We start from the raw sequence: 26,685 nt of genomic DNA on the forward strand, positions 1-26,685 counted from the left end.
CTCCTCATATGAACACCTCTCACTCCATTAGCCATGCAGCAAATGCTAGCTCTGATAAGGATTTGCATCAGAGCCCAGATTATAAAGGGGAAAGTAGTGGATAATGAGTTCAGCTGCGAGCACAGAGATTTCCAACATGGCTGATTAACCCCTGATCTGCCAGAAGGAATAAACACCATTAAAGTGAAGGCGAAGTGATTCTTCTCAGCACCAGAATAGGAGCAATCATCCGTTATCTTCTTCTGGCTTCACTCTGTTGCGGTAACCTCGTGACATTACATGAATGTTATGGGAGGGAAGCACTAACACTGATCTAACACTAGGAGGCGCCCTAATGAGGATGCATCGGCAATATCTAATCACAGGAGTAGAGATGAGTGGATACCTGGTTGTTCGGGTTCGGTTGAACAGTTAAAAAAAAAAGTTTGGGTTTGGGTACCAGAACAGTACCCGAACCCGGACCCCGTTCGCTTGAATAGGGGCCCAAATATCCAGTATTTGCCACGTTGTCATCTGCATGACAGTGCGGCAAACACAGCTAGGTAAAATCATCCCTGCCGGTCAGAGACCCGCGGTGCCACACTGTCAAAAGACATCATGAGTGCTCACCTGTGATCGGACCATAAAGCTTACCTCCGGTCACTCATTTCAGCCGATTGGACAAAAGCTCCCATCATCTGACACCTGCTGCCGCTAATAACAGTGAGAGCAGGAGCAGCGGATGGGAGTATTTATTAGCCGGCTCCTGCGCCTTAAATAAATAATTTTAAAAAACCTGCATTAGTTCCCCTTTATTTTTGATAACCAGCCAGGCAGAACTCATAGCTGGGTTCTGCAGCCCTCAGCTGTCAGCTTTAAGGCTGCAAGGGGAACCCACGCAGGTTTTTTTTAAATTATTTATTTACAGCGCAGGAGTGGCTAATGAATACTCTCATCCGCCGCTCCTGCTCTCGCTGGATTAGCGGCTGCATGTGTCGTATGATGGGAGCAGTTGTCCCTTCAGCTGACACCAGAGCACTCACACTGTCTTTTGACAGCGCGGGAACTGCGGCTCTCTGACCAGCGGGGATGATTTCACCGCCGATCAGAAGCAGTGTTTGCCGTGTTGTCATGCACATGACAGCGCAACAAACACCCGGTGTTTGGGCAGCCGAACTCAAACAGTAACACGGACTTCCTACTGAAGTCCGTGTTTGGTGTCCGTGCCCGAATAGTAGGTGTTTCGTGTATCAGAGAAGTGCAATATGCGACTGGGATGGCCTCTTTACAGTCACATATTGCGGGGAATGGGACTGCGATTGTTAAGGGCCTGTCACACTAAGCGATATCGCTAGCAATATCGTTATAACGTCACTGGTTTTTGTGACGTTATAGCGATATCGCTATGTCTGATACTTACCTCCGACCGCTCCCCCGCTGGTTATCGCTGATCGCGCGAGAACGTCCTGGACCGTTTCTCGTCGTCAGCTTCCTGCTGTGACGACGAGCGACGCGTGGACGCGGGCGGGAGGACGTCAGGATCGCCTCGTCTGACACGTAAGTAGCGACCCCCGACCCCTGCAATGTCGCTGGTGAGATCTGCCTGGGTGGCAGCTCACTAGCGACCACTTAGCGATGGACCAGCGATCCTGACCGCATCATATCGCTGGTCGGGATCGCTGGTACATCGCTAAGTGTGACAGTACCTTTATTCCCCTCTCCGGCCATTCGTTGTTCAGCAGTTGGAGCAGCACCAATCAGCAGGTTATCACCTACTTTAAGAAACAAGCTAATTATAAAATAACAGCAAAATAAAAAGCTAAAAATATTCCTTTAAAACCCTTACGTTTATCAATGACAATTAAGAACTTGTAGATTTTGGTTAAATAAGGGCAAAAACCCCAGAAGCTGGTGTGATAGGGAAATTGTGTGACACCAAACTGACCTTTGTTTGAAACCAGAGATTCGTATAATAGTTGTATTAAATTTATTCTATTGAGGTCAAAAAGCCCCTTAAATAACAGCAGCCGGATCAGATTGTTTTAGGTTTGCCACAGTGAAATTCCCCTAGTGACACAGAATCTGATCAGCAAAACATGTGCCCACAGAAACCTCTTCTCCGCATTGTTCTGACAGTGAACAGTCATCGAGTATATTCTAGATATTCTAGCTGTGTCACATGTTGCTGCTTTTCATTTGCTATTTTGCATCATATGAAATGTAAGTTATTTAGCTTTTAGGTACCTTCAGCAAAATCTACTGGTGCCTTGTCCAAGTTTTCAACGCACCTAAAAATTGCTGATTTGCCTGAATAACAACTAACATTTTGATTGAAATCACTGAAATTTCATGTTGTCGTTGGCTTCTTTTCAAACCTTACTTCTTATTGCAAAAACAGTGTTGAAAAGTCTTTAGTGTAAGTTCAAAAAAAGTTTTCAAAACACACAGCACTTTTTTCTACTGATTTTTTTTTTCATATTTTAGAAAAAAAAAGAATTCTACAAGTATGTAAGAATGAGAAAAACATCATCCCAAAAATACTTTTTTAAGCATTTAACGAGGTTGTTCTCAAGAGTAAAAGTGATCCCCTAGCTATGGGATAGGGGACAACTTTTCAGTCGCTGGGGGTCCAAATGATTCCGAGAAGCAGGGCTCTGCGGAGCCTTGGCTGAATGGAGCGGAGCTCGATGATCATGTGCTTTGCCGCTCCATTAATTCTTTGTGGGAGCCACAGAGAATTGCTAAGAGCTGCACTCGGCTGATATTTGACACTCCAGTCAGAATGAATGGAGCAGCAGAATGTGTGATCTTCGTCTGCTACTGTCATTCCGGTGACTTGCACGGTTTATAAGCGCCATCCTACTTACTGTGTGTACCACTCTGATACTACCAGTGTCAGATAATCTCACTGAGTTGCCTCATGAAAAACTTCCATAACTGCTACATCATCCTGTTGCTGGAAAGTCTCCAATCAGCTATAGGGAGGCATGGCTAGACTCTGCAGGATCTTTAAAACCACTGTATGATGCAGAGTTTTACTTCCATGGTCTATCCTGTGCCATCAGTGAATATATTAGGCAGCTCCTAACTCCACATCTTGCCTGAGCTTAGGTTCTAGTTGCAGTCTGTCACTAGTTTCATGTCAAGGTGCATTATTGTTTGACTTTCCTGTTACCGACCCGGCTTGTTTACTTGATTTCTCTGTTTCTGACCCTGGCTTCGTATTTTCATAGAATCTGTCCAGATTGGGGTTTTCGTAACCCAAACTACCAGCATCGTAAGCATATACAGTATGACGTTATCAGTAGGGGGTCACAGGACCCAAGGTCGGTCCCAAAAATGGGGCTGCAATAAGAGAATATGGAGGTGTTAACCGTACTCAAAGTGAAATCAGCAGATTTCATATTATAAAATGCATACATAATTAAACAGATCTGAGACCTGATGAAGTTGGGGTACTTGCTTTGAAAATCTGAAAAAAAAAGGCTGTACAAAATTAGCATCTAGCTCAACTCGAGTTAAAGATCTCATAAGTCCAAGTGTTATCAATCTCAGCCAATCATGCCTGTCTAACAGCTAGAGCTGAGCAGTACGAAATGGTAGCAGCAGGGAGGAGGGACACTGAGGAGATGTCCATTAGGCTAGGTGTGAGGAGCTAAAGAGGTAATGCAGGCTTGGGACAAACGTCTGCAGTCACTATCACTGCATATTGCGGTCAGGAAAATGACGCTGTGTGAATTAGCCCTATGTAGTGGTGGCTCCTGAGTGCTGCAAATCAGCCCCTAATCATTTTATTAATTGCTGAGCTGCAGTAATGAACACTGCATGGTCTACAGAACCGTAGACCATGTGCTGGGCTCCGTTCATTGTTTCCACCTGTCCAGAGGTGTCAGACCCCCCACGATCAAATATTGATGACATCCTAAAATCCCGTATACACATTAGATGGCTGACAGCCGTCATGTCCCTCTCCTCTATAAACAGTAGCACCTACTCAGCTGATGACTTCTGTGTTCTCTATGAGATAGCTGCCGACAGACTTGACTGCCCTCAGCTTATCTCCAGGAGAACAATGTGATTGGCAGTCCAAAATTGGACATCTCCCCCGACAATCAGTAACCAGCATCCTCATATAGAGTGAAGGCCGAACATGTCAATATTGTCGGGTGCGGCGGACATCACTCTATTGTGTATGATCGATCATCAGTATAAGTCTGGACTACCAATTAATCACAGACTCTTATTTCAAGCACACACAGACACGCATATATTACACGATGAGTGGCACCGTTAGACAGTCATCTGACTGACACAGACTGTCTGCTTCCTGCCACCCAGCAGACTTGACCTATTTTTATATTTCCCTCCTCTCCTGCCACCTTACATACTTTCCCCTAAAAGATTGTTAGGTGGTTTCCCACGCTCCACTTAAGTTTAGCGTTGTGCTTCTTGGTCCAGACAGGAGTACAGTGTAACCGTCCCATACAGGGGTTGTCCCCTTTGTAGGTATCTCTGAAGCTTAATAGTCAAATACTGCAACAACACAAAAAACCCTGCACCCGTCGTCCTAATAACCGAAGAATATTTTTATTGGAAGACAAAATTTATGCAGTAATGAAGAGTAACGTCCAGCGAATAATCAAAAGATAAAATTTAACTTTTAATGCAAACAGTGGTTAAAATGACATTTAGATAATGTCTAGCACAATACACACACTGGCTCAATGCCGCTAATGATCAAAGCCTTTCGACCTATGGGTCTTTTATCTTTTGATTATTTGCTGGACGTAAGGGGTACACTAAGCGAGATCGCTAGCGAGATTTTGTGACGCATCAGTGATCTCGCTGTGTGTGGCACGCATCAGCGACCGTCCCCCCCGCCGGGTATCGCTGATCGTGCAGGAATGTCCTGGGCCATTTTTCGATCGTTGGTCTCCGCTGGCCAGCACGCATCGCCGCGTGTGGCAGCGGAAGACCAACAATCAGCGAGCTCCCAGCGCTGTAAGCAGACGCTGGGAGCTGGTATCCAAGGTAAATAGCGGGTAACTAAGCGCCTGTTTACCGTGGATACCTGCTCCCAGCGCGATCACGCTGGTATCCAGGGTACACAGCGGGTAACTAACTAAGCCACTCGCGTGCTTAGTTACCCGCTATTTACCATGAATACCAGTGTCCTCGCTGGTCCTGATCGCTGGTGAGTCTGCCTGTTTGAGAGCTCACCAGCGATCATGTAGCGTCGCACCAGCGATCCTGACCAGGTTGTATCGTTGTCGGGATTGCTGGTACGTCGCTAAGTGTAACGCTTACTCTTCATTACTGGATCCTGCTGTGGTTGCTTCTAGATGGACTAAAGGTGGTGAGCTGACTTCTCGTATTTTGACAAAATTTATGGTCTACAAGGTCAGATGTAGACAATATGGCAAGTAACAAAAGAATCAACTATAACTTCTGGAATAAATGTAATTAGTAACAAGAAGGCATCAAAAGAAAGTAGAATGGACACTAGATGGGGAAGAAAGGGGAACAAAGAGAAGGGGATGGCAAGGATTGTGTATTCGTGTGGTGACATCAGGAAGTTCTTCCAGCCTCCAACTAAGTTTAAAAGCCCGCCGAGCCTCCAAACTAAATCCAAGGGAGTCAGGTAAAGATTGAAGACCGTGTGGAGTCATATGAGTGGTTCAGGTGTCCATAGTCTTCATATGGTCAATCACAGTCATGTGTAAGGGGTGTAAGAGGCCTTTTTGAAGGTGGCAATGAAGCGTGAGATCCTAAACAGAAAAGCCAGGAGTAGAGAATTTGTGTACATGCCAAACACTTAGGATGTGTGCACACACAGCGTTTTTTTTAGCGGATTTGCCAATAAATCCAATATAAAAACGCTAAAAATAAGCTTCCCATTCATTTCTATGCATTTTTCAATTTTTGTGCATATTGATGTGTGTTTTACCGCAAAAAAACTGCTTTGTGGTAAAAACGCAGAATGCTCATTAATTTCGTGGATTTTTCCGCATTTCTGGCTATTTCTATGAGTCTGGGACTGCGCGGAAAAAAACGCTAAAAAATGCGCGGTTTCTGGGAAGGGAGTCCGTTTTTTAAGCAGAAATTTTCTGCTACGTGTGCACATAGCCTTAGGGTTATCGAGGGAAATTGCAGTATGCATTGTAGGGAAGCGCGACACGCACTTCACCTCCCTCTGTTATCCCAAGAGTGTCTTGAAGCGTTCGGGTGGTTAGTGAGCAGAAGGGAGGAATTCCGGTTAGCCCTATCCCCTTCTAGATAGCCACAGTACTCAACTTTTGTGTCTGACACTACAGAGTGGCTAATATTGGCATTATAGTACTACCCATATGGCCAACACTATGCACATTAATGCTAGCAACAAAAGTATGATCCGTTAAAAAATGCCAATGTCTTTAAAGAGGACCTGCCACCAGGTTATAAGTTGATTATTTTTGTTTGTTTGTGTTCTCTCTCTGCATGTTTTTCTTTTTGGTGGGTGATTTGTTCAATTTTATGCTGTCAGGACCCTTTAATGGTTTTCGATGTCAACTTTTGTTTTTTTTATTCAAAATGCCAATAAAATGTACTGAGAGCCCTGGGCACCCTGCCATTAAATGCCCACACAGTATGTCCAGTGAACAATGCAGAGTCTCTATTCACAATTGTATAGACATTGCATGTGGCTATGGGGGGTCCTACTCTGTTGACATTGCAAAAGGATGACTACATGTAGCACAAGGCTATGTTCACATGATGCGTTCCCATTAACTTTTCATTTTTGGCAAAAAACTTGTGTAAATTTAGAGGAAAAACTCTGCAAATAATCAGTAAGAAAATCTACATGCGTCATATGCTGATTTTGCTGCAGAACTCGGCAGAGAAAATCCATAGCATTAGTTGAAATGAATAATAAGGAATAAATTATTAAAGATCAAATAAAAAAAGTACAATTCTTACCGAACCCTTTTAATGCCAAAAATGTGAAAGTGTGGTCAGCTCTTTAAAGGGAACTTGTCACCTCTGAGTTAGCTGCAGGTAAATAGCATTACGATGCTACTTCTCTGCTGTAGTGAAAGTGCAGCTGCCAGGAGAAAATGAAGTCTATTTTCTCTGGGGAGCTGCCAGCTGTCAATCATGGGGTCAGTGCAGGGAGCGATTATAGTCATTGCTCACTGCACCACTCACTGTGCTGTGAACGCTTCACAGATGAGCTGCACTGCGCATGGGGGAAGCGCTTAATCATTTAATGAGTTGTCCAAGTAGTGAACAATCCTTTCAATGCCAAAGCGTGATGCCAGCGTTTTGTTTCTTTTTTCAGCACTGGAGTGGCGCTATAAATGTAAGCCCCTGCCCCCGTTCTTATACTCACCTTCCGGGGCTTCACCGTTTACCGACACCGCTCCAACTTGTTACTGGCGGGAAGTCAGAATTTGCGTCACAAGAGCTCCATGCAAGTCTGAGAGCCAGAACGAGGCTCTCATAAAGATGCATTGAAAAGTGACCTCCGGCACATTCTGTGGACAGGAACGATGCTGGAAAAGGATGAAAGCTGCAGCAGGTGAGTATAAGACAGGGGGCAGGGGAATTACATTTAAAGCTCCACTCCAATGGTGCAATAAAAAAAACTCTGGAGTGATGCTTTAAAGGATGGTTTGTGTACTGGGAACAGCTCATCATAAAATTATTTCCATTATAAATTATAATCTTTTTTGCATGTGTTACTCACTTGTCCTGGCTTTGCTACCTTCTCCTCTGGCCGTCTCCTTCTGTGCTAGTTTTTACTAGAGCTGAGCCAATCAATTTGCTTAACTCTATAGTGCCAGCACTGTACATCAGTAGTTCATGTCTACCAGATGGGAGAACTGCAATCTGCCTCCTTGCATCACACTGCAACAAAGACATAGTGCCGGACATCAGCAAATACTTCAGCTGGATGTCCATCCCCAGATGCGCATCCAGCTGAAGTGTAATGCTACGCATCCAGCTGAAGGGTCTGTGCGCAGCAATACACATCAGGACCGTGCGCTGCAAAACACGCTGCTGGACAATCAGAGGCCAGCAGCTGATGTCGGCATACATGTGATCGGGGGCACATGAAAGTGACATAATGCGCTTGCACGCTGAAGTCAGCTACTGACTTCAGGAGAGGAGGCCACGCGGCTTCGGAGCGAAGAAAAGGTGGGCTTTTTTTTTTTTTTTTTTAAATCATGGAGTACATGGTGGCCATACTACTAGATGGATGACTAAGGGCTGTGCATTTTATTACATGTATGACTATGGGCTGTGCATTATGCTACATGGATGACTATGGGCTGTGCGTTATACTACATGGATGACTATGGGCTGTGCATTATGCTACATGGATGACTATGGGCTGTGCATTATACTACATTGATGTCTCTGGGCTGTGCATTATATTACATGTATGACTATGGGCTGTGCATTATGCTACATGGATGACTATGGGCTGTGCATTATACTACATGGATGACTATGGGCTGTGCATTATATTACATGTATGACTATGGGCTGTGCATTATGCTACATGGATGACTATGGGCTGTGCATTATACTACATGGATGACTATGGGCTGTGCATTATACCACATGGATGACTATGGGCTGTGCATTATACTACATGGATGACTATGGGCTGTGCATTATATTACATGGAAGACTATGGGCTGTGCATTATACTACATGGATGACTATGGGCTGTGCATTATATTACATGGAAGACTATGGGCTGTGCATTATATTACATGGAAGACTATGGGCTGTGCATTATATTACATGGATGACTATGGGCTGTGCATTATATTACATGGATGACTATGGGCTGTGCATTATATTACATGGAAGACTATGGGCTGTGCATTATATTACATGGATGACTATGGGCTGTGCATTATATTACATGGATGACTATGGGCTGTGCATTATACTACATGGATGACTATGGGCTGTGCATTATACCACATGGATGACTATGGGCTGTGCATTATGCCACATGTATGACTATGGGCTGTGCATTATATTACATGGAAGACTCTGGGCTGTGCATTATACTACATGGATGACTCTGGGCTGTGCATTATACTACATGGATGACTATGGGCTGTGCATTATGCTACATGGATGACTATGGGATGCACATTATATTACATGGATGACTATGGGCTGTGCATTATACTACATGGATGACTTTGGGCTGTGCATTATACTACATGGATGACTATGGGCTGTGCATTATGCTACATGGATGACAATGGGATGCACATTATATTACATGGATGACTATGGGCTGTGCATTATACTACATGGATGACTATGGGCTGTGCATTATACCACATGGATGTCTCTGGGCTGTGCATTATACTACATGGATGACTATGGGCTGTGCATTAAGCTACATGGATGACTATGGGCTGTGCATTATACCACATGGATGACTATGGGCTGTGCATTATACCACATGGATGACTATGGGCTGTGCATTATACCACATGGATGTCTATGGGCTGTGCATTATGCCACATGTATGACTATGGGCTGTGCATTATATTACATGGAAGACTCTGGGCTGTGTATTATACTACATGGATGACTCTGGGCTGTGCATTATGCCACATGTATGACTATGGGCTGTGCATTATATTACATGGAAGACTCTGGGCTGTGCATTATACTACATAGATGACTCTGGGCTGTGCATTATACTACATAGATGACTCTGGGCTGTGCATTATACTACATGGATGACTATGGGCTGTGCATTATACTACATGGATGACTATGGGCTGTGCATTATACTACATGGATGACTATGGGCTGTGCATTATGCTACATGGATGACAATGGGATGCACATTATATTACATGGATGACTATGGGCTGTGCATTATACTACATGGATGACTATGGGCTGTGCATTATACCACATGGATGACTCTGGGCTGTGCATTATACTACATGGATGACTATGGGCTGTGCATTATGCTACATGGATGACTATGGGCTATGTATTATACTACATGGATGACTATGGGCTGTGCATTATACCACATGGATGACTATGGGCTGTGCATTATGCCACATGTATGACTATGGGCTGTGCATTATATTACATGGAAGACTCTGGGCTGTGCATTATACTACATAGATGACTCTGGGCTGTGCATTATACTATATGGTGGACAATGAGGGGCGGATTATACGATAGTGAGGACTATGAAGGGTGCATTATACTATATTGAGAACCATGAAGGTGAATTATACTATAGGGAGGACTATGGCGGGTGCATTATACTATAGGAAGGACTATAGGGGTGTACTATACTATAGGGAGAACTATGGGGACCACATGATATTATAGGGGTACTATGTGGGGTGTATTATACTTCTGCCATGGGGCCCCATGACCTCTGTGTTAACCCCTGCAGGGTATAATGGGTTTTTTTTTTTCTCTACATTAAAGAACATTGGCAGATTGGGGTACATATTCCAGTATGGACCCCAGGATAAGGGACATATACTACGTTGGGGGATATAAATACCAGAATGGAGGACATATCTATACCAGGATGAGAGACATATATACCAGGATAGAGGATATATATATATATATATATATATATATATATATATAATGTATGTGTGTGCGTGTGTGTGTGTGTATATATATATACTGTATGTGTGTGTGTGTGTATATATATATATATATATATATATATATATATATATATATATATATACGACAGAGAGATATACAGATATATAATCAGGATGAGTGAGAACCGGTCCAAACCTTGCACCGAGGCCCATCGGACTCTAGTTACGCCACTGGCCGGGCCTACAAATTGACAGAGGCCCCAGTAGGAGACATTTCAAAGGGCTCCTGTCCAGTGACTACTGACATGACCGCTGGACAAGGGTTCTGTGATTAAATTCGCTCATCACTAATAACCTGACAAGCACCTTAGATGCCCAGTGTCTTTTAAAACTGTCTTAGGCAATGACATTAAGCCTGAGTATTGAGGTGGTGTAGCACTCTGCAACCATGTGTTTGTCTGAAGATATGCCACACTTCCATATTGTTTCAGCTCTAGTCCGGTGTATGATTATCAGCTACTCCAGTCTGCTATCCTGTATCTGGCTATTATTACCAATCTCAGTCCTACTTCTTCTGGTGCTGTTCAGAACGTCAGTTCTGCAGCAAGAAGCTACTTGATAACAAATTTGTCTTTACTACTTCTAGTGTTGTTCACACTTTCAACTCACTCCAGCAATATACCGTTGCTTCTGGTATTGTTCGCAACTGGTTGTTAAGTTTTTCGGTACGTTCCAAATTATTGAACAAACCATTCCGGTTACTATCGGTTTGAAACTAACTGTCTTCTACTTTGAAAATTCCCATTGCTTTTCATGTATCCTTGCTTCATTCTTGGTTCCAAATGAATCTCCTCTTCTGTCAAGTCAGTTCCTCCTGTTGTTGAGTCTGAGATTAACCAAATTCTTTACTATAAGAAGGTCCGTGGGAATTTATTCTGCTTGATTGAAAAGAAGGCATATGGTCCCGAAGAAAGATGCTGGGTTTCTAAAAAGGACATTAATGCTTCAACTTTACAAAGAGGGAATCTGTCAGCAGGTTTTTGCTATGTAATCTGAGGACAGCATGAGGTAGGGGATAAAACACTGAATTCAACGATGTGTCACTTATCAAGCTGTGTGACACTTGTCTTACTCAGCCCCCTCATCTGATAAGCAGCTTACTGATATTAGATAATGTACATACAGAGCCTGGTGTGGACAATGTTAGCTTTCTCAGCTCTGCTGCATTGCTAAATCTAAAAACTCTGTGTCAGAACGGCTGCACCCAGTAAACTAAGTGATACATTGATGGATTTAGGGTCTCTTTGCCATTCTGCTGTACTCAGATGAGGTAGTAAAACCTGTTGACTGATTCCCTTTAATAATTTTTATGCCAGGCATCCTGTTTTTTCATTGACAGACTATTCTGGACCAGGCCTTAAAAATGAAGAGGTGCACTGTTACTCACCTATCATGTCTCCAGCACCCTACTTTGCTCCCTTAATCGCCTGCTCCCTCCATGTCAGTCCATGCTGGGTTGTAGTTACTTAGTATGGTTGGAAAAAAGACCCATCAACATCAACTGAGTGATAAAAGTTCCTAAATAGAATGGGGTACAGCAGGGCCGGACTGGGACTAAAATTCAGCCCTGGCATTTGAAGTTACACAGGCCCACTAGTCACATGGTGACTATATAATATCTTTGTACACTTGTAGTTTACAAGAAGTGAGAGGAGATTAACACGACTATATAACATGTAGTCACAGCTGTGCCCAGTATTTCAGCTCAGTCCTATTTATTGCTTTTAGGTACAGTACTCCTCCCAAAGCTCTGTCCCCTTTTGTATGCATGATTACAGAATTTCTGGCAGAACTGCTCTCTATTGGGCAACCAGACCCCCTGGTCATAGCCGCCCCTATCATACCTCCCAACTTTTGAAGAAGGGAAAGATGGCCAAAGACTGCGGCGCGCGCCCAGCCACACCCATTTCACAACTAGTCACACCCATGTCCAAACCTAATCGCACCCATTTAGCACTGCTGATCACACTGACTGGTACTGAGGGCACAGTGGCTGGCATTATGGGCACACGGACTGGCACTAAGGAAGAGAGAAAACAGAGAGAGAGAGAGAAAAAAGAAAACAGAGAGAGCTAGAAAGAAAGGGGAAAGAAAGAAAGAACAGTGAGAGACAAAGAAAGAACAGAGAGAGACAGAGAAAGAACAGAGAGAGAAAGAAAGAAGTAAAGAAAAGAAAGAAAGAACAGAGAGAAAGAGAGGAAAGAAAAAGAAAGAAAGAGGGGAAAGAAAGAACAGAGAGAGAAAGAAAGAACAGAGAGAAAGAAAATGAGGGAAAGACAGAACAGAGAATGAAAGAACAGAGAAAGAAAGAAAAAGAGAGAAAGAAATAAAGAAAGATTCTACAAAGATACTATAGCAGCCCGGCTCCCATTGTAGTGCCCACCTGAGCCTCCCGGTGCAGGACATATCATAATCCGCTCACATGGCCGGCATCCCCGATTCCAAGGCGATCCTGCTGTCTGCGCTGTCGGAGGAGGACACGGTGATGGATCTGAAGCATTCCTGGTTCCGTCACAATCTGCTCAAGAAATTATCTCATTTCCGGTCAGCTTCCAGCACATCACTTCAGGTGGAACGTCATGTGTGTGTTTTAAAATGCTCCTCAGGGCTCCGCCGTGCACTCCTGTGTCCGTGGGAAAAGCCCGCTTTGTATGCTTTGTACACACTTGGCTCCGCTCCGTACATCTCGTACATATATGGCTCCACTCCATACACACACGGCTCCTCTCCATCCATCTTGTACACACTTGGCTCCTCTCCGTACACCTCGTACACGCGTGGCTCCGCTCCGTACACCTCGTACACGGCTCCGCTCCGTACACCTCGTACACACACGGCTCCGCTCCGTACACCTCGTACACACGTGGCTCCTCTCCGTACACCTCGTACACGCGTGGCTCCTCTCCGTACACCTCGTACACACGTCTCCGCTCCGTACACCTCGTACACGCGTGGCTCCTCTCCGTACACCTCGTACACGGCTCCGCTCCGTACACCTTGTACACACACGGCTCCGCTCCGTACACCTCGTACACACGTGGCTCCTCTCCGTACACCTCGTACACACGGCTCTGCTCCGTACACCTCGTACACGCGCGGCTCCTCTCCGTACACCTCGTACACGCGCGGCTCCTCTCCGTCCACCTCGTACACACGGCTCCTCTCCGTCCACCTCGTACACACGGCTCCTCTCCGTCCACCTCGTACACACGGCTCCTCTCCGTCCACCTCGTACACGTGCGGCTCCTCTCCGTACACCTCGTACACGTGCGGCTCCTCTCCGTACACCTCGTACACGTGCGGCTCCTCTCCGTACACCTCGTACACGTGCGGCTCTGCTCCGTACACCTCGTACACACGGCTCTGCTCCGTACACCTCGTACACACGGCTCTGCTCCGTACACCTCGTACACACGGCTCCGCTCCGTACACCTCGTACACACGGCTCCGCTCCGTACACCTCGTACACACGGCTCCGCTCCGTACACGCGCGGCTCCTCTCCGTACACCTCGTACACGCACGGCTCCTCTCCGTACACCTCGTACACACGGCTCCGCTCCGTACACCTCATACACACACGGCTCTGCTACATCCACACTGTAAATCCTGACCCCACACATACTTACCTCAACCATCACCATGACAACAGCACAGCAGAGTCTTGCAGACGGTAGAGGCAAGGCTGAGTGCACAGGACCTGTGATGAGGTCACAGGAGGGGCGGAGTCAGGGGGTGACATGATCGGGGGTCTGGACAAAGTCTCCTGAACATGTGACCCCCCTGACTCCTCCCCTCCTGTGACCTCATCACAGGTCCTGCTAACAGAGAGAGCAGGCAAGCGAGTGCGACGCTGTGAGTGGCTGCGGGGGGGGGAGGGGGTCTCATGCTAAGGCGAGGGTGGGGGGGCGTGGCGGCTTATCTCCCTGCAGTGCGGGAGGAACTTGAAATTATCACCGCTGTGCCCGCAGAGGGCCGGCGGCAGGAGCAACAGTGGCTGCAGCAGCTGGCAAGCGGCCAGATGACGGCCCACGTGACAGCGGCCCAGCGGGAAAATGCCTGGTTGATTATATTGCCAATCCGGGCCTGGGGTACAGGTACAACCATAATGCATATCCCAGTCTGCCCTAATAAAGCAATTTTTTTCCTTCCTGATCCCGAATATACACTCACTGGCCACTTTATTAGGTACACCATGCTAGTAACGGGTTGGACCCCCTTTTGCCTTCAGAACTGCCTCAATTCTTCGTGGCAGAGATTCAACAAGGTGCTGGAAGCATTCCTCAGAGATTTTGGACCATATTGACATGATGGCATCACACAGTTGGCGCAGATTTGTCGGCTGCACATCCCTGATGCGAATCTCCCGTTCCACCACATCCCAAAGATGCTCTATTGGATTGAGATCTGGTGACTGAGGAGGCCATTTGAGTACAGTGAACTCATTGTCATGTTCAAGAAACCAATCTGAGATGATTCGAGCTTTATGACATGGCGCATTATCCTGCTGAAAGTAGCCATCAGATGCCTGTTCTTAGCTGAGAGGAGTGGTACCCAGTGTGGTCTTCTGCTGCTGTAGCCCATCTGCCTCAAAGTTCGACGCACTGTGCGTTCAGAGATGCTCTTCTGCCTACCTTGGTTGTAACGGGTGGCAATTTGAGTCACTGTTGCCTTTCTATCAGCTCGAACCAGTATGCCCATTCTCCTCTGACCTCTGGCATCAACAAGGCATTTCCGGCCACAGAACTGCCGCTCACTGGATTTTTTTTCTTTTTCGGACCATTCTCTGTAAACCCTAGAGATGGTTGTGCGTGAAAATCCCAGTAGATCAGCAGTTTCTGAAATACTCAGACCAGCCCTTCTGGCACCAACAATCTTGCCACGTTCAAAGGCACTCAAATCACCTTTCTTCCCCATACTGATGCTCGGTTTGAACTGCAGGAGATTGTCTTGACCATGTCTACATGCCTAAATGCACTGAGTTGCCGCCATGTGATTGGCTGATTAGAAATTAAGTCTTAACACACAGTTGGACAGGTGTACCTAATAAAGTGGCCAGTGAGTGTAGATCATCAGGATCAACAATGTGAACAAGAATTTTACACATAAACATAATAATTTATATTTTCTTCTAGGAAAAAAAACAGCATCTAAGCCTTTCTTGAAACCATCAATGGTTCACATTGCAACCAGCTCCTGATGTTGGCTATTATAAAGAATAATCATTGCTACTCCCAGTTCATACTTTCAGCTCTGCTGTAACAAAGTACCCGTATAATGAACTCATTTCTACTTTCCTGGTGCTGTTGCATTTTGCAATCCGCTGCACCATCACCTCTAGCCCGTGCTGCAACCCAGATCTACAGCTAAGAATGTCCACATCACCAGATGAGCTCACAACACTACAGACTATGAAGTTTTAGAAACATTATTTCTCTATGGCCATATTCTTTCCTTTTCTTGGAGGTGCTGGCCTGTAATTATTATTTTTTTGGCAGAGGTCCCTTTTGATAAAAATTGTCCAAAGCAGATGACTCCTCCGTAATAAACTGCTAAGGCTTGGGGACATAATCTATGCAGAAGGTTGTGTAGGCCATTTGGGACTAAGAACATGTTCTCCTCTGCGTTATAACATATCCACCGGCTAATGTTCTCCGCTAGTTCAAGGCATTGACGTAGTTTGTGGTATCTTGGTGATCACTTCCTCTTCACTTCATATCTGCCAGCTTCAGAACAAAGTAATCATATGACTCGAGGTCTACTTAGGTGAAACCCTCCAACATTCCCAGGCTTCAGACTTTTAGTTGAATATTTCGGATGAAAAGTTTCAACATCAAACAGTTTTATGTTTCAAAAGTATTTATTGAAAAGAAGAATGATAGAGTTCTACAATACAAGTGTGAATATGAGCAGATGGCTGCGCGCAACCCTGGTCCATGGTCCAGGACAGTTCTCTTTGGCCATGGACAGGAGCTGTGACGTTCCTTACCCTACTATACTGGCGCCAGCTATACCATGGACTGGGGGCTTGTCAATTTCTTCTTTTTTTTTTTTTTTTGCTGATGTGCCTAACCTGCACCCTACAGCTCCAACAAATAAAGGCCATAGTGCTATGCGTACATGTATATTTATCATAGATGGGACTCTTAGCATAATAGCATCACGATTGTGACCACGTGCCACTTCCTTCATTATTGCACCTCAATAATCAATACAGTCTAGTAGTAACCTTGATCGCATGTGCTCCTATGGGCCGTTGGGACCAGTAATAGATGGCTATATGACTATACTGTCATCTAGTACCTACCGTACGAGGCATAGACTGTAAGCTGTATTGAGGTGAAAGAGTGAAATGCGATAAGTAGGAAATGCATAAAAGCCTAAGAGCGTGCCTTGATTTATATGGTCACAATGGTGACAATCTGTAGATATATACCATTTCTATTCTGAGGACAGATCCTCTTTATATGTTCTTAAAAGTGCGTTTGTTGCCCTCACTTTTATCAGAAAAACGTATAGCCTTGGTTCATATACCAACAAGGACAATATCTACAAGGAGTTTGTATGTTCTCCCCGTGTTTGCGTGGGCTTCCTCCGGGTTCTCCAGTTTCCTTTCACAGTCAATAACCATGCAGACAGGGAATGTAGATGATGAGTCCCAATGGAGACAGTGATGATGTGGGTAAAGCGCTCTGAAATATACAGCATAAAGGGGAAATAGACAAAACCACAACAGTGGTCTGAGGATGCTGGAAAGGGGGAGAGAGTACCGCCTCTTGGAGAGAGAGAGAGTTAGTTGTTTTGTTTTTTACCGTCCGCCAGAAATGATTTCAGGGTTACATTTCCGACTGAGATCATTCCTCCGGGCATGCCAAAAAAAGTTACAAGCTCCGTCCGGGCATGTCGGCGGACGCAAAAAAATTGGCGGTTCCGCAAAAAAAGGATCCGACGGATGGCCATCCGTCAACATCCACCAGTAATGCAAGTCAATGGGAAAAAAAACGGATCCGCCAAACAAAATGGCGGATCCATTTTTTTTAGGAAAACGGCGGATCTTGACTGATGGAAAAAAACTGAAGTGTGAAACAGGCCTTAGTTGATGGCATCCATGGCTCTTCCTTTGATTAGCCCCCTGGCGTGTTATCCTTTTTCATCACACTGCAACTACAGTGGGTATGGAAAGTATTCAGACCCCTTTACATTTTTCACTCATTGTTTCATTGCAGCCATTTGATACATTCAAAAAAGTTCATCTTTTTTCTCATTAATGTACACTCTGCACCTCATCTTGCCTAAAAAAAAAAAAAAAACAGGAATGTGGAAATTTTTTTTTTCCTCTCAAGATGGGGTGCAGAGTGTACATTAATGAGAAAAAAATGAACTTTTTTGAATTTATCAAATGGTTGCAATGAAACAAAGAGTGAAAAAATGTAAAGGGTCTGAATACTTTCCGTACCCACTGTATAACGTCGCATCAGTTTGGCTAGTCAAAAGAAGAGCCGCGGACAACATCAGCTAAGGGACGGTGCTCCTTCGATTCCAGTGTCCACAGACCATTGTCGATGGCCGATGAAATGGGACATGTGAATTATCTTTGAACTGCCTTGGTACATGTTACATTGATAATACGGGACTGGAGAAATTTAAAAAAACTGCTATTTCTAAGATAGAGGAGATGAAGTACCATAAGTTGTGATACAAATAGTTTAGAATGACAGGCTTTGTGTTGGGTAAATATGTTCACTCCCCATCAACATAACACATAATTATCCATTCCTGGAAGGTTTGTGGCATTGCTGGTAATATGTCAAATTGCACCATCAAACATATTTGTAGGCGCTTACATCAAGAAATGCTCTGACACAATGACCGGAACGGTTTTTGAATCCCAAAATGAGTCCATCACGGTCAGATCACTGCAGGAAATCGAGGAAAAACCTGATCCATAAGGCAAACGATGTATCTGCACTGAAATAATAAGCTCTGCCTATACATTGTTATAGCATGCGATACGGTACTTCTTCCCTTGTAACCACATCATTACCAAACTTTGAGGTTGTGCTCACTTCTAGTTTACCTTTCTAATTGATGGCAAGCTTCACATTTGGAGTGGACATCCTTTTAAAATAAGAAATGTTCACATTTTTATGAGTTTCCTCTACCTAATTATGAAATCTGTAAAGTGTTCTTGTGGCTGGCCATTATCGTGTCTGTGTGTACAGAGTAGCATAGGACGAGACCACTCTGACATTCTAGGTCTTTGCAGAGGAAATCCTGTTGTGGTTTCCTTTTTTTTCTCTACCAATTGCCCAACATAATTTTACTGTAAAAATGTCTTCCAGACCTCGCGTCGGCCTTTGGTTATTGATGCGTGGAAGGGGACTGGACGGCAGGCTCTGTGCGATAGCTACATCAGAGACATTCTCAGTCTATTGATCGGATGTGACAGAGAAAGAGTTTGGCTTAGCAAGTGCACTGGCAAGTTCTACAGCCAGGCTTCTTAAAGGGAATCGGCAGGATTTCACCCAGCAAACTATATGCCCATGTAGCTCTTGCAGAGACAAGTAAAGCCAGTCCATTCCTCTGTCACTGAGAAATCTTTGTTTGAATCAATATGAAAAGAAGGCTTAAGTGCTTTTGGCATATGGAAGCATTTCCCAAACCTTTGTCACTCCCAAGCTCTATTTGTCGCCCAACACTGCCTTCTCCTGCTGGACTGACACCTCATAACTTCGTTCACAGGAGCTGTCAAGAGAAGGGGGGTGTGGAGTAGAGTTGGAGTGACAGAGGCTTCAGATCTTCCATAGCTCTTTAGCCTCATTTGCATATCAATTCAAGCGCTTATTTCTCAGTAACGGAGGAGCCATCTGACCATGTAAAAGTACTACTGAACTTGTCTTTGCAAGAGCTACATGCACATATAAATAGTTTTGGGGGTGAAATCCTGCTGACAGATTCCCTTTTAAAGTAGCACGTATTGGAATTAACACAGAATTGCATCAGATCCTGCACAGATATCGGGACAGCACAGCTATTATAATAAAAGCATGTTAGTAAGTTGTATTAATTAGTATTTTTAACACATTTAAACTTGTTTTTATCAGGCTGGAGAACTGGCCTAGGCCACCGGCAGCATTGACTATGAAAATCCATTTGTGCGTGACTTTGGTAGTTGTGTTTGCATATTTATTTATAACATTGCAGCTTATATATGTGCACCCTACAAGCTGTCCAGAAATGGATATCCACATAATCAGCAATTGTATCCTAATCAATGGCCATATCCTTTGTGGAGAACTAGCTATAGCCGCTGGTCATAGTGGAGATGGAAGAATTATTTGTGCAGTCATCTTCCATGGCATGTTCTATGAATTAGGATAAGTAAATGGCTCCCAGACACCTCGCTGCTTATCCTGGGGAAAGAAACTATGGATGACCTGCTATAATTGATCCAACATACAACATTTACTGGCAGCCAATTATGGACAATTGTTACCCGTTTTGTTTTGGTTTTTTGTTTTTTTAAAGTAAAAAAAAGAATAAGAGTGACCCCAGAGCAAATGTTGCCTAAACTAAATCTCCGACTCTGATACTTCGGGAGCTCAGGGAACCTGCACTCTGGCATTGTCAATTATGGCACGCTCTCATCCTTCTCTCCTGTCTGTAGCAGTCTCTACAGACAGGAGAGAGGGATGAGAGCATGCTCAAATTGGTGCTGGTGCTTGGAGCCCTTGGCTGAGCACATCTTATTTTGGGTGTGACATACTCCCTTTAATGTCTGTCTGTCAGTCCAGTGTGGCATGCTGAGGGTCCTATTGTGTGGCTGCATAGATTTTCTGCAGAATCTAACATAAAGGGGTTGTCAGTGAACTACTTTTTTTACCTAAATGCATGCAACTAGGGCAAAAGTCATTTTTGCTGTTTGGTTTCATAAACAATTTTGCACTGTTTGCCTCGTACAGCCGCCATATTACATTGTCTATTGCTGGCTACAGAATGTGATATCGGGGTCGGCCACATTATGTTTATTTTACCATATGTGGTGAGGACATGATACTTACTGTTACATGGGTAGGACAGGTTCTCATCCTGCTCTTGTTCCTGCCACCTTCCTCACAGACTGCACAGCTCTCCTGTTCATACAATGGCCGCGGGTGGGGGAGCATGTGACCAGAACTGTACATCAGCCTGTTCCAATCGAAAAGCAGCTTTCACATGTGAGGTTTTCAATTGGAGGAGACTGATGGACAGGTTTGGTCACTTGCTGCTCCACCAGTGGCCGTTGTATGGACTGGAGAGAGCGGAATTCCCCCATACACGTTAAACTATTATTGCCAAACTTACTGATATGCATAAGTTTGACCAACACTCTAATAATGGGAGTCCCGGACAATTAATTGCCGGAGGAGATAATGATCCGGCATGTCCTATTTCAGATTGCGGATTTTTCTAAATCTGCAGGTAAAATGACCTTCGTTTTACCTGCAGATTTTATGCGGATTTTCCCTGCGTTTTTACACCTGCGGATTTCTATAATGGAGCAGGTGCAAAAACGCTGTGGATTCCGCACAAAGAATTGACATGCTGCGGAAAATAAACCGCTGCGTTTCGGCGCGTTTTATTTCCGCAGCATGTGCACAGCTTTTTTTATTTTGACCGCCGATCAGCTGTTTACCCTGGCCAACCATGACTGCTGATCAGCTGTTTACACTGGCAAACTATGAGCGCCGATCAGCTGTTTACATTGGCCAACCATGACCGCCGATCAGCTGTTTACACTGACCAACCATGACTGCCGATCAGCTGTTTACACTGGCAAACTATGAGCGCCGATCAGCTGTTTACATCGGCCAACCATGACCACCGATCAGCTGTTTACACTGGCCAACCATGACTGCCGATCAGCTGTTTACACTGGCAAACTATGAGCGCCGATCAGCTGTTTACATCGGCCAACCATGACCACCGATCAGCTGATTACACTGGCCAACCATGACTGCCGATCAGCTGTTTACACTGACCAACCATGACCGCCGATCAGCTGTTTACACTGACAACCATGACTGCCGATCAGCTTTTTACACTGGCAAACTATGAGCGCCGATCAGCTGTTTACATCGGCCAACCATGACCACCGATCAGCTGTTTACACTGGCCAACCATGACTGCCGATCAGCTGTTTACACTGGCAAACTATGAGCGCCGATCAGCTGTTTACATCGGCCAACCATGACCACCGATCAGCTGATTACACTGGCCAACCATGACTGCTGATCAGCTGTTTACACTGACCAACCATGACCGCCGATCAGCTGTTTACACTGACCAACCATGACTGCCGATCAGCTGTTTACACTGGCAAACTATGAGCGCCGATCAGCTGTTTACATCGGCCAAACATGACCACCGATCAGCTGTTTACACTGGCCAACCATGACTGCCGATCAGCTGTTTACACTGGCAAACTATGAGCGCCGATCAGCTGTTTACATCGGCCAACCATGACCACCGATCAGCTGATTACACTGGCCAACGATGACTGCCGATCAGCTGTTTACACTGGCAAACTATGAGCGCCGATCAGCTGTTTATGCTGGCTTCTGATAATCTTGCAGTGTAAATGCAGTATGAATATTTTCATACAATATGACTGTTTTGAGACTGTAGCAGGCATAGATCTGGCTGACAGATCTTTTTAGAAGGTTAAATATGTAGGTTTATTATTTTTTTCTCCATAAAGGACCATCACCTTGTCAATATTTTGTGTCTGACTTTCTCCAGTCAGTGCTTAACGTCAGATTCTGTAGGGGAATGGTGTACAACAGAGTCCTAAGGTAACTCCAGAATGATGATTGTACCCAAGTATTTCCTGAAGTGGACATGTTGAGAGCGTTGGCGAGTCCTTTCTTACACCTTTTTATTCTTGTCCTGTTTTTGTTATGTTCTCCAGCTCCTGTCTGTAGTGTCTTGCCTGGCAGCGAGGGGCAAAAGGATCCTGGTACTCGGTAGGAAGCACATGTTAATCAACTCCAAGAAATGGTTAAAAGAGGACATTCGGCGCTTACAGGAATGTGCGGACTGTTTTTTCCTTGACAACATGTGAGTACGGTCTTATTTGCCTTATGCTGATTATCGCTTCCTCAGCTATTCGCCCCATTACAGCACCCACCCGCATGGCGAATATACCCGCTGTCACAATTCGCCAGTCTGGAGCTGCATGTCATACCGTGACTGTAGAGTTTTCATTTAATTTTCAGTTTGGCAGTTTACGCTCACCATTTATTGGACTTGCTACCCTTTGAACCAAGGATGTTCCAATATTAGACACCCAGGTCCAAGGACCGGCATCAAGGTGCTATAACCCACCATTTGTAATTTGCTTATTATGACATATGCTATATAAGACTGTATTCACACTCTACAATACGCATGGTTTTGTCACATTTTTACCTGTGTTTTTGCAGCCTTGTTACGTCCATTCCTTTGGGGTAAAAAGCGCTGCAAAAAAGTCTGAGATAATTCACATTCTATGTCTTGGCAAAAATGCAACATAGCTCAAAATATGTGCATGAGATTTCAGAAATCTCTTTGATTATGTCTGTAATGTAAAATGTTTCAGATTTTACCCACCAAATCCAAAAAAAGGGGCCAAATGTGAACATCCCCTAATTTGACCTAACATTGCCTGTCTTTGCGTGCTGCGTAATTGTCATATGTGTTGCCCCCATGCAGATCACTAGATGACCCTTTCCTACTTTACGCCTGTCTAAGCTCCGGTAGTCACTGTTGCTTTATTACCGGCGATCTTCTACGGGACCACAAAGCATGTCTGCCTGACACTGAAACGCAACGTCTCTTCTTCAAGTGGCAGCGGGGACACCAGTTGGTGCTTCCCTTCTACTCCACAGGGAATGTTCATTTACGGGTAAAAAGAACTTACAATTGTTCTCTTTTTTTTAATATGGGGTTATCCACATTTGCACAATTTACCGACAGTTATAGTAACATTTCCAAATGATACTTTTTTTTCTTGCCTTCTTTCCATTTTTGCATTTCGACAACATTTCCAATATTTGTTAACCAAGTTTTTTTTTCCAACTTACGGTAAGCCGTTTGTAGACATTAGAATTTTATCAGCAGATCCCAGCTTTAAACATTGAAGTGTCAGAAGATCTTATTAATATAGCCAGGATCCAGTGACCTGTATTTAAGGGGGGTTCTTACAAGAGGAAAGCTTTTTTAATATCAGAGTAAAGGTGACAATTAGTTGTTTTCTGCAAAAAAAAAAAAGTAATGTTTCATTAACTCTTTTTCTTGTTTCCACAGCCAATTCTAACTTATGATACTATCCTGCAGAATACGCAAACTTCTTGGCACATGCCCTATGATGAAGTGGGGGTAAAGAGAGCCTCCTATGAGGTGCCCAAGACTTGGCTGTGCATGAAGAAGTTATCCTAGCAGTCATGGCCGATCCATGATCGGGTGATCTGAGTTTGATTTTCTGGGGAATTTTTGTACAACTTTGTGTTTGAAATAAATCTTATTGAATCTTCCAGTATGACTTTTCTTTCTGCTGAAAGAGATTGTCCACTTAAAAAAAATTAAAAAAAAAAGTCCTTTTTGTGAGGATGGTACCCAACAATAGGCTCATTATTGGGTGTCCCATAGTCAGGACCCCACTAATGAGTTGTAATCAATGGGGAAACCCAACAGCCAATAATTTTCCCTCCAGCACACTATGTAGAGGTGTTGTCCAGAATTAGAAAAGCACCACTTATCTACAAGGAACACAAAGGATTGTACTGGTTAATGTTTTTGGTTCCTCCCCTGAAACAACGGTATTGTGGGACAGTGATCATTTTATTAAAAGTTCGGTTTTGTATTTATACCCTTCAGAAATAAATACATATAAATGATGTGGAAAGGCAGCTGTATACAGGTTTTAGAGAGCGTTCACAGAGCGCCAAAAGGTGTCACTTGGCACCCAATCATTATCTATAGTTGTACCTATAAACAACGCAGCAATAAAGAGGACTTTGTCATCGGCTGCTGCACTCTGGACTACAATAGGCAGCAACTGAGATGACTGTAATGGCAATACTGTCATCTAAGTTGCTGCCTATGCAGAGCACAGCTGGTTAAACAATCGTTTTGATTACTGAACTCTGCTGCATAGGCAGCAATAAAGATCTGGTAATTTACAGGATCTCTATTGCTGCCTACACAGCAGTGCAGAAGTTGAGATGACTGTCATTCTGCTGTGTACAACATCGGCAGTGACAGAGAAGACAAAGCACTGAGTATAGCAATTATACTGAGCGATTTGTCATCACAGTTGCTGCCTATGCAGAATGCAGCAGCATGTCATCTTGACTCCTGTGCCGCTGCGTAGAGAGTATACTGAAAGAAAGGCTGTGCAGTGACTAAAGACACAAAGTTAATTTACATTGCCTGATTATCAAAAACACTTATTTCCCGATAATCAGGTATAGAAACCTAGAAGCCAATCTCCTGACGAACAAGAAAAATAGTCGTTCGTCCAGTGAAACAATTTTTAAGCTTGAAAATCCTCGTTCTTGGCAGCACATTGTCCTGTGTAAGCATCTATTACTCATTGTTCTGCATGCATGGGAAGTGCGGGCGGCCTGTCGAAACAGTTAAACTACTGCCAATCCTTTAGCCGGCCAGTGGCATTACTGTAAACCTGTACAAAAAGTGGCAAAGCATGGAGGGGTATGGGCCGCTACCTTCCCACACGTAACCTCCGGTCCTCCCAACACCTCCTCTCTTCCACACTTATACGTCCCTTGCCCAATCACCTCCAACACTTCTCCTGAGTGTCCCCAGTACTCTGGATTTCCGTGCCCCAACATGTCCGATTATTATCTGCCAATTTCGGAGCCTTCAGACGGAACTTGAAGACCCGTCTCTTCAAGAAAGCTTACAGCCTGCAATGACCCCGCTGCCACCTCAACACCATCGGAGCTACTGCATATTATTCGATAACATGTAACCCACAAGGGCAGGGCCCTCTCCCTTCTGTACCAGTCTGTCTTTGTTAGTTTGTACACTGTAATCTACAGTATATATTTGTATTTTGTATGTAACCCCTTCATGTACAGCACCATGGGATCAATGGTGCTCGAAAAATAAAGAATAATAATAATGGGGTCGGTTGCATAAGGCATTCCGAATGTTTATTTTGTTTTGTGGAAAAAATGGAGCTCATATGCAAAAAAGGTCCATTGAATTAATAACCAGTGGCAGAGGGACCCATTATTATTGGGTTCCATTTTGTGTTTGTTTTTAGACTGGAAAACAAATCCTTAATGAAGAACTTCTTCTGTTGTAAAAACTTGCAGAAAACAGAACCCAAATGGACCCTATAGTAATCAGTGGGACCCCTCTGCTTCTGTTTCCAGTACACAGTGGTTCCTTTTTGCACATGATTTCCATTTCTTTCTCTAAACTGAACAGACAAATGAAATGAACGAAAATGGGAACTTAGTCATAGTTTCGTTACATCTGTATTTTCTTAAAATACAATAATGTGCTTTTTGGGTAAGGGGTTCAATGCTGTCCTTGTGGAAGGGACTCGGGGAGTGTAAGCAGTCGGTAAGCCAAACCTGCGACTCAGACTCCTCAATTTCCCTAACTCCGACTCCACGACTCCAATTCCCACATATATTGCTTATATTTAAGTGAAAAATTTATTGTAGTACAATGTGAACATCAGACAGTTAATCATTTTTATGATACAATAATCAAGATATTTAGATAGAACAGAAAATATATTTATTGAATCCAACGAAGAAAGACGGTCGCACTCATCAAGTTGAAGAAATGTCACAGGTTTATTGACATATGTAACACATGTCGGGCCGGGGGAGTGACAAGGAGATGCAGAAAAGGCTGACAACGGCCGTTTCGCGCTAACAGAGCGCTTCAACGGGTCAAATAGTGGAAGGAAGTGACGGGTTCATATAGAAATCACGTCACACAAAACCACCTCCTTCCACACCTGTTTTTTTTCTCTTG

The 26,685-nt window shown here is 44.3% G+C and overlaps 1 protein-coding gene across 4 annotated transcripts in view; it reads left to right on the forward strand.

The window, feature by feature from the left end:
• The window catches only part of PRORP (protein only RNase P catalytic subunit), an 85,726-nt gene extending 61,526 nt beyond the window's left edge, over positions 1–24,200 (forward strand). For 2 of the 4 annotated variants that reach the window (XM_073565188.1, XM_073565187.1), the window contains 3 exons: positions 22,598–22,746; positions 23,380–23,572; positions 23,974–24,200. In XM_073565188.1, coding sequence (XP_073421289.1) covers positions 22,598–22,746; positions 23,380–23,572; positions 23,974–24,105 — 474 coding nt within the window. In that variant the 3' untranslated portion in view covers positions 24,106–24,200. Of the gene's footprint in view, positions 1–7,297; positions 7,539–22,597; positions 22,747–23,379; positions 23,573–23,973 lie in introns of those variants that run through there. The other 2 variants (XR_012227963.1, XM_073565189.1) reach the window with 2 other exon arrangements.
• The last annotated feature ends 2,485 nt before the right edge of the window (positions 24,201–26,685 follow it).

This window comes from Dendrobates tinctorius, unplaced genomic scaffold (genome assembly GCF_039654945.1).
Source record: "Dendrobates tinctorius isolate UK_male_01 unplaced genomic scaffold, ASM3965494v1 ptg000574l, whole genome shotgun sequence".
Classification (NCBI taxonomy): Eukaryota; Metazoa; Chordata; class Amphibia; order Anura; family Dendrobatidae; genus Dendrobates; species Dendrobates tinctorius.